This window comes from Dromaius novaehollandiae, chromosome 11 (genome assembly GCF_036370855.1).
Source record: "Dromaius novaehollandiae isolate bDroNov1 chromosome 11, bDroNov1.hap1, whole genome shotgun sequence".
Classification (NCBI taxonomy): Eukaryota; Metazoa; Chordata; class Aves; order Casuariiformes; family Dromaiidae; genus Dromaius; species Dromaius novaehollandiae.
The window spans coordinates 9563829-9580329 of NC_088108.1; the positions used below are offsets into that span (position 1 = coordinate 9563829).

Here is a 16501-nt window from a genome sequence, read left to right on the forward strand (position 1 = left end):
AAAATATTTCTCTCGCCCCTCAGTGATCCCCTTCTTTTGGTCTCCCTGTTCAGTGTCTCCCTTCTGTTCACTTCAGGCAAACCCCTGATATTTAGCACCTTGCAGACACTGGAAGTGAATCACATTTGAATGCCACACTTGCCTTTCCCTCCACAAGCCTGTTAATATCCTTGGCGGTGTTTTGGCAGGGTGATGATCAGCATCATGAGCTCTTCACCTGTGGAGAAGTGGTCTGTAGTGTTTTGGCAGAGGCTGAGCTGCAGCACAGGAGCAAGGAGAGGTCACATTGGCGTTCGTGTGTGATTCCTCCAGCTGAATGCTGGCGCTTACGCAGAGGGGGTTTTAAAGCAGGGTAGTGGGAGTAGAGGCTTCTCATTTTGCATGTCTGGGTTGAAGGTTGAGTACTGTTGGTTTATTTTCTGAATGCTTTAGCCCTAATTTTAAAAACTGGCAGGATAGGGCTAGCAAAGGAGGATCAGGTGTGTCTGACTTTACTCCTTGAGCTGAAGATGGAGAGGTCTGTTCTTGCAGCCCCTCCAAGCGGGGGGCCCCTGTGGGCTGTCCCTGCAGCAGCCCTTCAGGGCCTGACTCTGGTTAAGTGGCACAGAGGAGCCTAGCCAGGCTGCAGTGAGAGTGTAGGCTGGCTCATGTTTTTGTGCATATACCTGCATAAAAGCATTCTTTCCTGAATGCCCAGTCCCACCACAGAGGTTCCCATGCAACAAGGTCCTGTGTTCTTACAGCATTATAGTTGACCTATAGGTGAGGAAGGGTGGTGAATGCATTCAGGCACAAGAGACAACTTATTTTAGTTCACTTGTCATGGGAATAAAACCTGAGAGCCAACCCTATAAGTCCATGTTTGGCTGTTGAGGCAAACCCCTCCTATAGTATGACGGCTGTGCACCCAGCCAGTCAGCCAGCAGAAGCTACTGCCCTCAATCCATCGCCGTGCTACAGCTCAGCCCTTACATTCACCGAGGTCTTGTGGCCATTGCTGGCTTCAGCAGAAGCTAATGTGGCTCATGGGCTGAAATGGTGAGCAGCTCTCGCGGCAGCTCTCTGGGGTGGAGGGAGAAGAAAATGCCTCCTTTCTTTCCAGGGAAGAGTTAAGGACAGCGGCAGCCAGGAGAGGAGGTGTACCTACAGCGTAAGGTTAGCACCTGGGAATCATGGATAAACTTACATTACAGTATCAGTTCCCCAGAGATCCGGTCTGGTAAGATGCTGCTACTGCTGCTGCAGTGCCTCTACGTCCGCTTAAGGACAGACTTTCCTTTGAGACACACATCCCACTGATTTCAATGAGACGAGTCTGTGCAGCCTGGGCAAACATTTGGGCCATCGATTGCTTGAGGGCTTATTGACTGTGGTTTATAAATCCTTGTGGAAAGGGCATGAAACACTTGGTTGTGGAGAGGCAGATGATACTTTGCTTTGTTTTCCTTTCTCAGCTGGTTGCATCGATCGTCTTCATCAGCTTTGGCGTCATTGCTGCGTTCTGCTGTGCCATAGTAGACGGAGTCTTTGCTGCCAGGCACATAGTAAGTGCTCCCGGGAGAACAGGGGTCCTGCAATACTTTTACTCGAGGAAGACAAGCGTTGTGCCTACGTTCAGCATCAGACCACATTTCGCTTTATGAATATATCAAGTGCTGAATGCTGCTATAAGTCCAAAAGTTTAGAGCGATGTATCAGCTTTACAGAAATATTTTGAAATGAGCAATAAGCATTAAGATCTTAACACTTTGCTTTAGTGTTTTTGTATATGCTTAGTATGTTAGTAACGTATAATGTGAATTATGAGTATTGCAAAGTGACAGTGTACAAGCCGTAACATTCATCTTATTTTTGGTAGAAGCCGTTCTTAATACTAATTGAACCACTGTATGTTGTAGTAAAATGAAGCAATTTGATATGAAGGTCACTGAAGTGTTACACTGTAGACAGGAAACACTTTCAGTCAGTTCTGAGTTTCCATTCAATGACTTTAAAAAAAAAAAAAAAAAAAAAAGAAGAGCTAGTGCTGTGATGACCAATCACAAGTACAGTGGGACATGCAAAAACCTCAAAGTATTACTATAAAAATGAAAAAACGTAATTCCATTTCAAGTTTTAAATTGAAATGTATAACTGCAAACAGATATTTTTTTCTCCACATCTCTGCTGTTTGGTTTCCATTGGTTTTGGAATTTTTGGTGAAATGGTATTAAAAATAGTTTGGAGGTTTATTTGTAGTCAGAATGGAAAGGAATTTTGGAAGGTCAGAATTACCCACAAAATGCAAATTCCATGTGTCAGCTGGCTCTTTATTCTTCCTTGTAAAACAGACTCCTCTTTCTTGCCTCTGAGCGTCCAAACGGTAAAGATGACTTGACGGCAGGATTTGCTGACAGAGCAAAGGGTAGCTCAGCTCAGCTGCGTGATAGGTCACCATCTGTCTGGATGTGATGGGCAGGACTTGGCGATCTCTGACCCCCATTTCAAGGACATGTGAAGCATTAGCTTTGATGAAAATGTGATGCTCTTTTTGACTCCTGGCTGATCCTGGCCACAGGAGTATGAGCCCCGCAGACTTAGTCTGTGATTTTGGATGCTGACCTCGTGGGCTGGGTAACGGCATGAACTGGCACTTCCTCCCTGCCAGCCGCGGGGATGTTTGTGTGTCTGTGGCAGCGAGAGCTGTGCGGTTGGAATGACGAGGGCTCTGGTTTCTGCTTCTTGATTAATGAACAGAATTTGGCCTCACTTCACCTCCTAACCGTCCAAGAATGTCATCATCTCACTTGAGATGTGCTCCTGCCACCCCAGCACATAGTGTTCCCTTTTGCCTGCTGCTGCCGTGGCTTGCCACCGTAAGCTTTGGCTCAGACACCCACAGAGCAAGTCTGACTGCTCGCAGGAAGGGCCTTGAGCGAGGGTTTGTTTCCATAGCGCGGTAACCAGGGTGCACAGGAGGAGGGCAGCTACGACCGTCCTTGCTGACCCTGGTACAAATTTAGTGTTGCTTTCTCTGAGGTTTTGGCCTGGGGTACAGGCTGCCCCAAGTGAGACTTTAATGCACGTTGTTTGCAGGCTGAGCTATTGATCCCCCAGAGCTTTCCCATAGTTCCCTGAAGAGCCCAGAAAGACAATTTTAGCAACAATTTAATGGCAGGTTGTTATGAGTCAGCGTGAAGAACCCCCAGGAACATGTCAGGCAGCCCTGGGATGTGCCGGGGAAATGAGGAAAAAATAATTCAGTTCAGGGTGGCTGCCGTCACCCAAAGGAGGCCAGCTCAAGAGCCTGTTCCTCCCACGTTAACTTCAATAAGCACATGCCTCAAAAGACCAGAGTTAAAAATTATCTGGGGCTGGGGGGGGAGGCTGCCAGGTTACTGAAGAGCCACTGCATTCAGGTCCTGATGTGAGAGCATTGCCGTTTCTGGTTTTGATTATAATGCAACACTAAGTCTAGTATTTTTTCTTCGGCAGGATCTGAGGCCACTGTATGCAGGACGATGTCAGTATTATTCCAAGAGTACAACTCCACCAGAGGTGAGAGCTGGCTTTACTACACTGTCTCCTTGAAGGGCCTGGCTTCGTGTTGCAGGTGGAGAAACCAGCTGCCGGGCTGTCGCTCTTGTTCCCCAAAGCTCTGCGCATCGAGGAGATGGTGGGAGGCAGGGCCTGCGAGTGAGTGAGGTGCTGGGAAAGTCAGTGTGGGTATTGCTGCGTATTTGGCACAGCCATGCTAATGAAGGAGCTGGTAGAGAGGAGGTGATGGGAGAGAGAAAAATGCACCAGTTTCTATGGATCTTCAGCAATCCATGCATTACAGGAGCAGCAGGATGGTGGATTGAGAGTCCAGACAACAGTAATTTCTGTGTATATAAAGAGCATGCATCTTCCTTTGTGCCTCTGCTGTTTAATGGCTTTTATTATCTGGGGAAGAGTTTTAGTTCAGCAAGGTCTTGTCTGTTTGTAAAAGTTGCACAACCCCCTTCCTATGCAGGCACGTGCTTATCTATGACTTCCCCATGGAAGGGTGGTCTGTTTTAGTTTAGTGCATCTTTATTCCTGTGTAACTGTATACTTCATAGGAGCTGTACTGCTAGATAAGGAGAGAAAAATGTGCCTGGGGCTAATCTTGATACCAGTGCAAAATCTACATATCGAGCAGGCCAAATAGCATTAGAAACTGTGTGGTGGTTGTATCCTCATGTGTATCCTCTCTGTATTTCTTCTGAATTCACACAGGCAATCTGTCACCCACAACGCCGTGCACCCTGCACACCCAAAATAAAAACCAACACTTGCTTCTGCTGTGACCTGTACAACTGTGGAAAGTGAGTAAGCTAAACATACCATTCCTGGCCACGGGAAGAGCAAGCACTGGTCATACTGGTTTGCAGGTGTTCGAAGGGACAGGATAAGGCCTAAACAAAGTATTTATTAATGACAGCTGTTGCAGAAAGAGGAATTACATTATGGTTGCTTGCTGCAAGACTCCCAGTCAAAGAGTGAGCAAGTAAGAATAAAGGGGTCTGTGAAATACACTGAAGTCACCCCAACTACACGTGAGCATGCTACAGGCCAGCCCAGCTGGAAAAGCGAAGAGGGCAGGAGTTCCTGGTACTGCCATTCTTGTTGTTTTCCCCAGCTTTTCCCCTACTGAGTGCCCCTTGTTCTGACACCTTCCTTCTCTGTTGGCACCACTATTTGATTGGGTTTTATTTTGTTTCAGAAGATTGAAGGTATAAAAACTGGAATACTCTTCTTCCTCATCTTTATCACTGTTTTGTCCCCCACCCCTGGTAGCAGGGAGGAAAGTTCCCAGGCTAGGGCTACCTGCATGTTCACAATCAGTTTCCTTTCTGCCCAGTGAACGTCTGTCTTTCGTGGTCACAAAAGGTTGAAAAGTGCATGGGCACTTTGCAGAGATGTCAGGAGGGTAGTTACCAGCAGAACACCACAGCATGGTGATCACACTATCGTTAAATCTGGCTAATGTGCCTAAGCTAACTTAATTTACAGCATGCACTGCAGCGTGTCATTTGGAGCGCCTAATGTGTGTCAGTAGCCAATTAGCAAACTGATTTTCTTAGTGCTGCTTCTTGCCTAGGGCTGTTTAAACCTTAATATCTCTGCTAGTAGTTAGTTGGGCTGGCCCCCACTTACGATGCTGACTGTGGTGGAGGCTAGATCAAAGAATGCTGCTGGGGCAGGGTGATTTGGTGTGTTGGGAAGGGTAATCCCTGATCTCTGGCCTGTAGGACTTTATTTCTGTGCTAACCACTACGGAGAGGTGAAGCTCATACCTTCCTTGGACAGTTTACAGAACACATTCCTCTTTACTACGTGAAGGGAATAAGGCACAGAGAAGTTAGAGGAGTAGAAATACTTGTAACTGTTCCATATCATTCCTCTTTTTTTAATCAGGTTGGTTCAGGGTCCTGCCTCTCACTTTCCACCCAGTTGTTACAATCTTCATCTTACCTGGTGCTACACAAATGACACAAAAAAAGAGGAAAAGAAGAAACTGACATTTAGTAATGAGGGAAGGAGAATGGCTTTTGTGAAAGGGTGCAGGTTCCTGCAGGCCTTACAGGGAGTCTGCTGGGGAGCTGAGCCTGGATCTTTTCGTTTCCAGGCTCCTGCTTCTTGACCTTAAATATGAGGCAGTTCTTCTCAGTTTTCTCAAAGGCCTTGTGTGGTTTGATCCTCACCCCATATGTGAACTGGGAGATAAGTCATTCATAAGCCCTTAGAATTGTTTGTTCCTGAGATGTATGTTTTCTTAAGGGGTATTTGCTGCAGTCCACTACCTCTGATATTTTACACCAAAAGCCAGTCTGTTGCCCCAAGTGGCAATCAGAGAGAAGTCATTACTGAAGAATCCAGCGTGTAAGACTCTGACCCACATATTGGCAAGAGCTACTCTCCCTATTCCAAAATAATGATTCATTCCTAAATATGATTCAACTGAGTTTTCTCTGTCTCTTTTCTACATATGGAAAAGTTTAAAAATGTTAGCAGAAGGACCTCTGCCAGGGTCCCAAGGGTCCTGCCAGCCCATGCCATTATAGAGTTGCAAAGGGTGGGTACCTGGAGCACGGAGGGCCGAGAAGGCCGTATTTCATGGCCATGCCCTGCTGTGCCAGGACGCCAGCTGTGCTGTCCTCTACTTTTGTCCCACCCAGCTGCTGTCGTCACTGCAAGAAGCTGCTGGTGTTGTGCACCTCAGGGACAGCTGCCATTCCTCAGGACGTGGCCTGATTTCCCTGGTTAATTCCAGGACTGGTTTCTAAAACACTTGGGAAGCCTCCAGGATGAAGGTCTGGCTCTAAGGAGATTTCAGATGATAGAAATAAGAGGCAGATTCAGACTCAAGGGCATTTTGGCATTTGGAGGGCTTGCAGGACTTGTTTGTTTCACAGATCAAGCTCTTCTACCACTGTCGTGCAGGGAGATCTCAGATGCCTCAAGGATGGAATCTAGCAGGCTTTAATCCCTTTCCCTCAGAAATTAGGCCCAGGCTATCACTAAATTGCAGAATGCATTTTACTCTGGTGGAATTGCTTAAATTTTACTGCGTGGTACATATTTTTACTGTTGCTGTTTCCTAATCCAGCAGAGTAGAGATCTCTGGAGGCTACTATGAATATATTGATGTCAGCAGCTGCCAGGACATCATCCACCTTTACCACTTGCTTTGGTCCGCAACAATTTTGAACATAGTGGGGCTATTCCTAGGGATCATTACAGCAGCAATACTTGGAGGCTTTAAAGACATGGTAAGATGGTACCAGTTTCTCTGTAAATTAAAGGAAACAAATGGAGCAAATTGTTTTGGGTTTTTTTTTAAAGGAATCATGCAAACAGCTATTGTATTTCAAAGTGAATCATTTATGCATCACTGCAATCAGGCCAGGAAGAAGGCTATGAAATAACTGTTAGGAGAAAGTGAAAATGATTCAGTTTTCTGATCTGGTGTCACCTCCTGAACACAGTTAGAAAAGATGAACAGAAATGGGAAATTGCATTTTCAAAAGGAACCTTCTCAGAGGTATTGGCAATGTCAGGAGTAAAAATGAGCTGTTTTTTAAAAATTGATTTTCCTTTTCATGGCACTGACCTCCTGAAAAAAAATGACTGGCACTGGTGGGTGCTTATGAGTTGATGATTTTATAGCAGTGGTAGAGTTCTGAGTTTTACAGTATACTTCAGCAGCCCTGTTTGGCTGAAACTCTCCATCTAGTTTCCTCAAAACTTATGCAAAATTTGAGAAATTGAACTGGGGCTGAAACCAGATAAGCGATTTCAAGATTCAGATGATGAAAGAAATGCTGTTCTGACAATGCAAATTTTGAAATACTCTTGCTCTGCCAGACTGTCTGTTACCTTCCATACATTTTTGTTCAGCAGAGGACAAATCAAGCAGGAAACCGAGCATTTAATAGGTAAATTTGGGGTTTTCAGTCAGTCCCTTGTGACTCATTTGGAATAGTAAGAAATAAGACGCCCAGAAAAGGGCATTCATTGTCCTGACAATATCTTTTTCTTAGAAATAAATCTTGGGCGCTTTGGCAAATGTGCCTTATTTCAGAATTATGAACTTTCCTACACTTTTTTCAAACCTACCAAAATCTTCCCAAACAAAACGTGAGGCACATTCCCAGCTGTGCATTGCGGTCCTTGAGATTTGGTCCACACCAGACAGCCTGTGAAACTGCAAAAAGATGTACAGAAATGTCTGTGTACAAGAGGAGTTGAAATATGCTGATCTCAAAATTCAGTAAATAACAGAGTAATCAAAATTAATGGTTTCTTTCTGCTATTTCTGAAAATTCACTCTAAACAGTCATTTTGTTTCAGTACTGGCATGCACTGGGCTATTGCCAGGCTTGTTCTGGAGAATCTAAAAGGGAACAATGGATGGCCAAAGAATGAAATGACCTCAAGATTTGCCTGCTGCCTAAGAGGAAACTGGATTGCCAGTTGTTAATTCAGCAGAATTGGGCCCTAAAGACACACACTGCTCCTTTAAATCATCTCTGCTTTCATTCAGCTGTCAGTTTTCTGTGACTCCGATGAGGTCCCGGTTAGCAGGCTGAGATTCTCTTTTTGTTTTTTGACAGACTCCCTCCCTCCCTACGCTGAACTGTACGGTTGAAAATGCGCATCCTTCAGTATCTTATTATTCAAGGCCACAGGTGACATCTTACAACACTTACTACCACAGCACTCCTCATCTGCCTCCCTATTCTGCGTATGACTTTCAGGTATGGAACAATACAGGATATTTTCTTATTTAGCTGCAGGGTTAAACGTAGCCTGGTCTGCAAATCCCGGAGGGCTAACTTCCTGTGTCATTTACATAGCTTAATTCTTCTGTTCATGCAGAGAGTACCAAATCTTTCCTATTAACCACTGATCCGTGGCTGCGTTCCCTCCTATTAAGACAGTGTTTTCCTGAGAGCTCCTTTCTAAGAGAAGGCAACAGAACATGCCACCTGCCTCCCTTGTCATTCATTGGTAGAGGCCACATTAAAAATAGGCAGTGCCTGTGACAACCACGATGCTCTGAGGGTAGAGACAAAGCAAGATGTTCAGGTACTAGTTTTTATGAGACCAACTGCTATGCCTGAGAGGCAGATGAGCCTTTGGAAGTAGGCTTTTTGAGTTTCTGAAGACATGTATGTGATTGAAAAGTTATTCTGTTTTTTTCACACACTTCAGCTGGTCTAAGAAAAGATCCAGTAGCTCTCTGCAAACCTAACCTCAACTGTAATGCACCCCTTTCTCGTCTTATGTTATGGAATTATGCAGTTATGGAGCACTGCAGTTAGAAAGTGTTGTTATTTGTACTTTGCTGTCAACTTCTGAGTTTTTGCTTTTTGAACCGGATGGGGAGTTCCTACCTCAGCTCTTCTGTCAGGTGGATGTTACCATGGTGGTGACAGTGATTTAACACATCATACATTTTCTTTGCAACCATTGCGGCTGGAGGCTTTTTTAATTAACAAGTGCTTAATTAACAAGTGTTCTTGGACATCAGCTAAGAGATGTGGTCTCTAATAGCCACAGAGCTGTGCACCAATAACCTCCTTCCTCAGAGCCGTGCCCTAACGGTAACTTAGATCTAAACCTTTCTGTCTTTACTGGTAGTGCCACAGGCCAACACTGTTGTCAGGGCCTCCTGGAAACGTTTGAACATTTCCAACATCAGAATTTCTAGGACTTGTTTATACAGGTTTGTGACCTATCTTTGATATTAGTGCAGCCTGGGACTGTCATCTGTGTTGTATAACTTTCTACAGTTATAAAGATGCCAACCATAGCATATACCAAAACAAGCTCTACTGCTAAGCTCTCTTGTCGGACGCTCAGCTGATAATAAGCACTGTTTAACTCTGGGTTTGTCTGTACTGCAGCCAAACCAGCAGAGAGCTCAGCATGGGCGGGTTTGCCCTGCTTTTCAGCTAAAAGGACTACTAGAGCTCTCCTGGTGCTTATATCTCAGCTGGCCAGATGAAAGGTGGTTGAGTCTCTCTGCGTCTCACTACGGTGGTAACACACAGGTTTTGGCTTAGAAGTTGGCGCAAAAGGTGGGTGTAGTGTGAGGTAATCAAAATTTAAAGTAGCCAACTCTCACTTTTGAAAGCCAGTCGAGGTCCGAGCGCTGCTGATTCTCCAGGAAACCTGAGGGCCTGTGTGAAAGCATTAACTGAGTGTCAGGGCACAGAGAGCGCCCCTCCCCCCCCCCCCCCCCCCCGAGTTGGCTAAGTTAAAGGGTGTAGCTGCCTGAGTCCAAGGGCAGCTCCTTTGCTGATAAGAGCTGTTGTGAAGAAAGGTAGAAGCAAGCACCTGCCCTTCCTTGCTTTTGGGAACTGCTTTTAAGCTGAGGTTTTACTGCTGGCCCCCACATGTGCTGTATTGCAGCTGCGCAGCAGCTACATCTGCGCTCGGTCCTGCCTCCATGACCCTGACCCTGACCTGGACCTGCCAGCTTGGCTTCCTTGCCTGACCTCAGACCTGCGTCGTCACTGCGAACTTGCTGGGTGATCAGTGGACTGTGTCTGACCCTGACCACTGACTGTGGCCCTGATCTTGACCCAGACTTGCTGCTCTGCATCCCGGCTCCTTGTTGGCGAGGTCGCTGCTTGTGCCTGCCTTATCGTGCTGCACTCCCAGCTCACCTTCCCTTGCGGAGTTGCCGGGCCTCACTGCTCCCTCACAGTTAGCACAGGTGGGGGCCAGCAGTAAAGCTTGAGCGTAAAAGCAGTTCCCAAGGGCGAGGAACACCAGCCCGCGCAGGTAGCTCTCCACAGCAGCTCTTATCAGCCAAGGAGCTGACCTTGGACTCAGCCGGCTAAACAATTCAACTTAGCCAACTAAATTCCTAGACAGGAGTTGTGCTCTGGGCCCATGGCACAGAGGCGTCTGGTGTGCAGACTCTTCTCTTAGGCCTTACTCTGTGATCTGAGCAATGTCTGAACCACCCTGATACCTTCTCCTGTGTTGCTCCCCATGTCCTATCGAGTGGGACCAACCTTGCTTCTCAAATCCTTTTCAAAAGTTGCATTTCCTCTTGCAAGAACTTAGCCAATTCACACTGCTCCTTGGTCATTCCACTCATCTGTCCCAAGGGGAAAAAAAAAAAACAAAAAACCCTCCCCCCAAAAACCAGAATTTCTAGGAATATTTGTGCCTGTGCAAAATCTCTGCTTTCACACAACTTCAAAATGGCACAACCAACTCTCTGTTTTTTGGAGGCGCATAAGCTGGCTAGTGTTGGCAAAAGACTCGGATACCACTAGTGTTTGCGCTGTAGCTGGATTCTCGTGGCTTATGACATGTCACCCCGCTGAACAGAACCGTTTGAGGTGACAGAGGCAGCAAGCCTTTGCAATGGGCCTAGACAGGGATGTGGCAGGAGGTCCTGGTGAACGCAGTGGCCTGTACGTTACTTCTCACTCTGTGTGCATGGTTTGGTGGCCAGTCAGGGGACAATCAGCTGAAAAAGTTTCAGTCCTTGAGCATTTTGACTTCTGCAGCTAGTGAGCCAAGTTTGGCACTGGAAAGTGAATACAGATGAGTGGCTTATTTCCTCACAGCAGTGGCCTATTCTGCCTTTTATTCCCTTTCGTAAGAGAAGAATTAGAGCGCAGTCTTTCCTGTGGCCAGCTTCATTAATAAAACCAGGCTGCCATCTGAAGCCAAAACAAGTCAGGCCTGCTCTACAGCTGCAACAAAGCCAGCTCTCCTCAAAGGCTCATGGCTGTTGCTAGGCAGCAACACACAGATGCTTTGTAATGTTTAAAACCCAAGGTTACGTTCGCTAACTGGTATCAAAAGCTGCGCCCGCTGCAGCGATATCGTTCCAAATGTCTTTGCTGTCTGGGGGCTCCCAGCGATTGGGCTTGACATGAATTGGGGAATGAGGGAAAGCTATTGTTATCTAAATGAGAATGAGGAACAATTTCTAAGGCTTTCTGTTAGACTCGTAGATGATCAAGCTAGGCTTTCATTGATTAGGTATCTGCTTAATAAACTGTAACAGATTAGCTTTAGGGAAGTGACATTATTCAAAAAAAAGATACTGTTTGAAAACAATCTGTTATTACAGCAGAATCAGTCAACCCCCTCGTCTGTCCCCCCAAGACAGAATCGTATAGTCACCTCCTATCCCCTATATTGTTTGCAGCTCAGCCTCGCAGTGCGTGAGTGCCCTGCTCCAGCGCTGATGCCTTAGCGTACACTCCCACGCCCTCAGCAGCACAGTGCAAATCCTCCCCAGTTGTGTTTCTGTCAGGGCTTTATGCTGGGCACATTCCGGATTCACAGTCTCTGCCCCCAGCGTAAGAGACGAGCCAGTCTTAGGGTGGCGAAAAGGTGCTTACTGTCTAAACGCCAAAGCAATAACGTGCTCTATTTCAGTAACGCAGCGTGCTGATACCGTGACCGAATACCTTCCAGGCGCTATTCCACAAGTGGCCCATTAGGGCGGACCAGATGGCAAAGCGGGTAACACACAGCACAGCTTGGGAATATGATTGTCAGGAGTAAAAATACGGCCATAGGGGCCAGAGGAGTGAATGTAAGTGAATGAGACTGTGTCTCTTTATATATGTGGAATTCATTTGTCTGGCCTATTTCTGGACAGAATGCAACATGTTCACAGGTTTCTGATAGTGCCAGCATCATATGGCTTAAGACTTTAGACCTAAGGTATTTTTGATAATGAAGATATTTTTGAGAGCTGGCATTAATTTTCAGGCATGCAGAAATTTCATTTCTCCATCTTTTGAAGCTTTTTGCTAACTGAAGGAATACATTATTTTGTTGCCATTAACTTAGGGTTTTTTTAATTAGTGATAAAGAGAAAAGGCAGTACAAAAGCAAATTATTTACAGCCTAATCATTGTTGCCACTGGCTGATGTGTGAAACTCAAGATGTGAAACTAATCTGTATTCAGTTGTCCAGCCTCTATGAAATGCAGCAGGTAAACAGCAGAAGTCTAAGGAATCCTATGGAAAACTTACTTAGAGTCTGTGCTTACCTCAAATGCAGCAAGTTACTTGTAAATTTATTTGTATGTGCTTATGTTTTCCAGAATTGTCTTGAAATGTTAATAAAATTATATTGCTTGGAAATGAAGTATTGATTTACCACCATCCTTGAAATTAAGCAAAGCCTAATGCTTTTAAGGCTCTTCTCCAAATGCAATGCTGACAACAGTCGTCTTGCTTTCTCCCTGCAGCATTCCAGCGTGTTTCCAGCCTCTACTCCTTCTGGCCTTTCAGATGACCCCCAGTCAGTGTCACCATCTCCCAGCTATATGTGGTCCTCTAATGCGCCTCCTCGTTATTCACCACCATATTTTCCACCTTTTGAAAAGCCACCACCTTACACACCATAAAGAACAGGGAAAAGAAGAAGGAAATATTTGCCGTTGAAATAATTGTGAACATTTTGTATTTATATTTTACTGTGGGAGGGAGCAGGAGGATAGATAAAGAAGAGAATTGCAAATATGAATACCAGATTGGACCGTTCTTTCTTGCAAGACTTGTTTTAGAGGTTTAACAGCTGGGTATGGGGAAGGAGACATACTGCTGATGTTTCAGTGTTGGTGAGTAACGAGTGACCTAAATTCCAGCCTCTGTGTTCTACAGTGAGGTTCTCGTTTTTTAATAAAGTGATACGACACACATGATATATTCTGGTCTGCCTTACTCCATCTTGAGCCAAGCTGAGGTAAGGGTAGCCAAGACCAATAGTTGCCCTGCTTAAGGTGATGGTGCTTGCAGACAGCTCAGCTTGCTGCTTGTTTCATTTGGCCTTTGGCTTCCGGACGTTGAGCTATCGCAGGGCTGCAGGACCTAGCTCACGTCACTTGTTGGTTATGGGCTATGCACGCACACAAGGAAGTTCTAGTGAGGAGCCAGGATGGTTTCTCAAACTGTAGCACTGTTACTGATGGAAGGAGGTAACATCATGGGATATTTTCATGTGTATCATAGCAGGACAGTTGGAATATTGCTTTTTTTGAAGGGTAAACATTAATAGACAATCTGGTTTATTTCAGGATGCTTCTAGGAGGTGAAATGCAGTTGTCTGTCTCAGAATTCTTGTATAAATAATGCTGAAATCGAACAGTTTGGGTGGTTGCACTGCCTCAATTTTCCTTGTATTGCTATAAAGAGCATCAGGAACTGTGCACAGGTCACTGAAACACAATACAGTGAAGACACTTTTTTTTTTTCCTTCTATTTGGTTGGGAATTTTTTTTAAGACTACTTTTAACTTTTTTAATGGATTGAATCAGCATCCTGAATAAGCACTGTTTTAGTAGCTATATTATGGGCTGCACATAGGGAACTCCCACTACTAGTTCTCTAGGATGTAAGTCTCACATGGATAAAATTCAATACCATGTCATGTAGGATGAAGCTGATAGGAATTTGCAATTATTGTTGTGACTTTCATTTAATCTTCAGCTGATGACTATGCCGACTGGTCTAGATGCCAACAGATTTTGCATGCATCCTGCATAACAAAAGGAGGTCGGCTTTGTTATGTGACACGGTGTCCTGTAAAGTGGGGTGCTACTCCAGGAAGTGATTTCAGGTGACAGCTTTCAGATCTGAGCTGCTCAGCCTGAGCATTCTCAACTCTGCTTACTTCAGGGATAAATATAAGGTATCGGCGGTTTTACTCCTTATTTCCAAAAAATTTGATTTTCTTTGCATCAGATTGTGGACCCTAATCCTAAATTGTCTATATTTACATTCAACCTTGATACAGACAAAAAGGTACCTAAGAGCTAAGTCTGGCTTTCAGAATCTAAAATTGGTATACATGCTAGGAAAAAACAGCTGGATTTTGAATTGCGCTGTCTCTGAGCTTGTAATCCTAACAAATTTGAGATTCTGACAGAATGAAAAATAAGCACTGAAGTCCCTGATCTCACTTTTCGAAGTACACCCACACTTTATAATGCTGTTTTTAATCCTGTGCATTTGCAGAGCCTTTATGTTATGTGTTAACCTTATCATTCCACTGTCAATACAAATCAGTGTATTAGTAAGCTAAAGGATGACACTGTTTATCCAGAAGCAAGCGTGTAACATTTCTCCAACAATGAAGACAAATAAATGGGCTGGAGAAAGTAATACAATTCACAGGATTTAAAGCAGTAATGTATGCAGAACATATCCTGGTAACATTTCGTTTTACTGTTGATTTGTTTTGTTGATTGTTGAAGTGCAGCGCATATAAATTTGGGTACTGGAAATAAATTAACATACTAGGGCTTCATCCATTTTATATTACGTTTGCCTGAATGAAACCTTGTTAAGAAGATTGTGTGCATTTTAAAATAGGCAATACTTCTCTTGATAAAACCCCCCACAAAAACTAGAATTTGAAGGGCACATTAATTTCTTAGTAACAAAAAGCCTTTTATTGCTACATCTTTGAAGTAACAGTCCTGTCCCACTTCTGACAAGCATATACTATGCCATTTGTGCCTGTCTACTAAATAGGGCTAGAAGGACGAGAGGACACCACAGGACAGGACTTACAGCATATTGCTAAGAAACTGAGTAGGATTCCTGAGGGTAGCAGGGAAATAATAAGGAAATGGTTTTGTCATTGTTTTTGACTTGACAGAAATACTAACCTTAGGAAGTTATCCAAATTCTTTTTTTTTTTCCTTTAATGAATCTAACCTAAAGCATTCTAAGTCTCTTTAAACAAAAATTACATTGCTGCTTTAAATTCACTATCAAAGGACAATTCCATTTTTACATTTAAAATAATACCAGTGGGATTTTCTGTTCAATGACCTGTTTCCTTCCGCTTGAGTAAAAATACGCATTTAGTGTAAATGCAATATTCTGCACTGTATCCATCATTTCATATGAGAATGTAAAGATTGTGACTCATATGTACCCTTTTATTACTTTACCAAAGTTAAATAAAATTGTGTGAATTTTGTAAACATTTACAAATTGCATTTTACATTTTAGCAATTTTCCTGTGTTTTACAAGCATTTTTAATGGCAGTTGCGGAATTTCAATGTAATAACAGCATGCATTAAAAACAAACAAACAAACAAAAGCTGTATTTGCTATATTGGAAAACAGTGCTTCTACTAGGAATACCTACAGAGACATTATGTTTTAAGTCGTGTTTTACAAAGCCCCAGCTGCCCCCTGCCCCGCACTTCATAGCTCTGCCGTTTTGCCCACAGAGCGGGGCGCGCTGACTTCAGTCCAGCTGCTCACCTGGTGCTACTCTGCAGCCACAAGGCCCTGCTCTAGCCACAACCACAAGACTTGAAATCTCACTGTTTTCTCTGTTCAGTAGTGCCACTGCAAAGTTTTACTGCTCAATTTCTGCTTAACATGGCATACATAATCCAGCCAATGCAGTGTCTCATTTACTTACTTTCACATTGACTATATTACTTTGGGCATGTTTATGTCATGATCTTTTCAGCGGCTATTTGATGTTAGCAGAAGTAGGTGGAAGCCCTATGCCAGGGAGATAAACATCCAAAATATCATTTGTATATGTTACTCATTAAATCGTATTCCCTACCTATAATCAGAAGCAAGCAACTTAAGTTTCTCCATATTAGTCAAGGTTCAACACAATTTAAACATTCAAAATCAACCAGTTACCAATCAATTGAGAATATGAACCCTAGCAATGAGTTAGTGGAAATACATTGCACTGGTCACTATATATGTTATTCTTAATTTCTAGGCCATTTGCAACCCCATTAGTGGTTGGACGGACTACTCCACAGCAGCTCCAACTATTCTGAGAGTAAGTGGGTATCACAAAACTCAGTTCACTTTATGCAGTGGAGATTTCCAGCTAATTCACTTTCTTGGGGGGGAAAAAAGTGCTCAGTTGCAAAAAATACCTAACTTCAGAGTTCACTACTGTTTTTAATAGCCTGTAAAAGTTGACTGCCACTGAAAAGAAACATGTTACACATC

The 16501-nt window shown here is 44.0% G+C and overlaps 1 protein-coding gene across 3 annotated transcripts in view; it reads left to right on the forward strand.

The window, feature by feature from the left end:
• The window catches only part of TMEM255A (transmembrane protein 255A), a 31741-nt gene extending 16250 nt beyond the window's left edge, over positions 1–15491 (forward strand). Inside the window, exons 4-10 of one of the 3 annotated variants that reach the window (XR_010391025.1) lie at positions 1455–1544; positions 3475–3537; positions 4240–4328; positions 6614–6776; positions 8121–8264; positions 11923–12082; positions 12747–12886. Coding sequence is in view for 2 of the 3 variants with exons in the window: in XM_064518193.1 (XP_064374263.1) it covers positions 1455–1544; positions 3475–3537; positions 4240–4328; positions 6614–6776; positions 8121–8264; positions 12747–12905 (708 nt within the window). In the remaining variant the exon portion in view is untranslated. Of the gene's footprint in view, positions 1–1454; positions 1545–3474; positions 3538–4239; positions 4329–6613; positions 6777–8120; positions 8265–11922; positions 12083–12746 lie in introns of all 3 variants that reach the window. The other 2 variants (XM_064518194.1, XM_064518193.1) reach the window with 2 other exon arrangements.
• The last annotated feature ends 1010 nt before the right edge of the window (positions 15492–16501 follow it).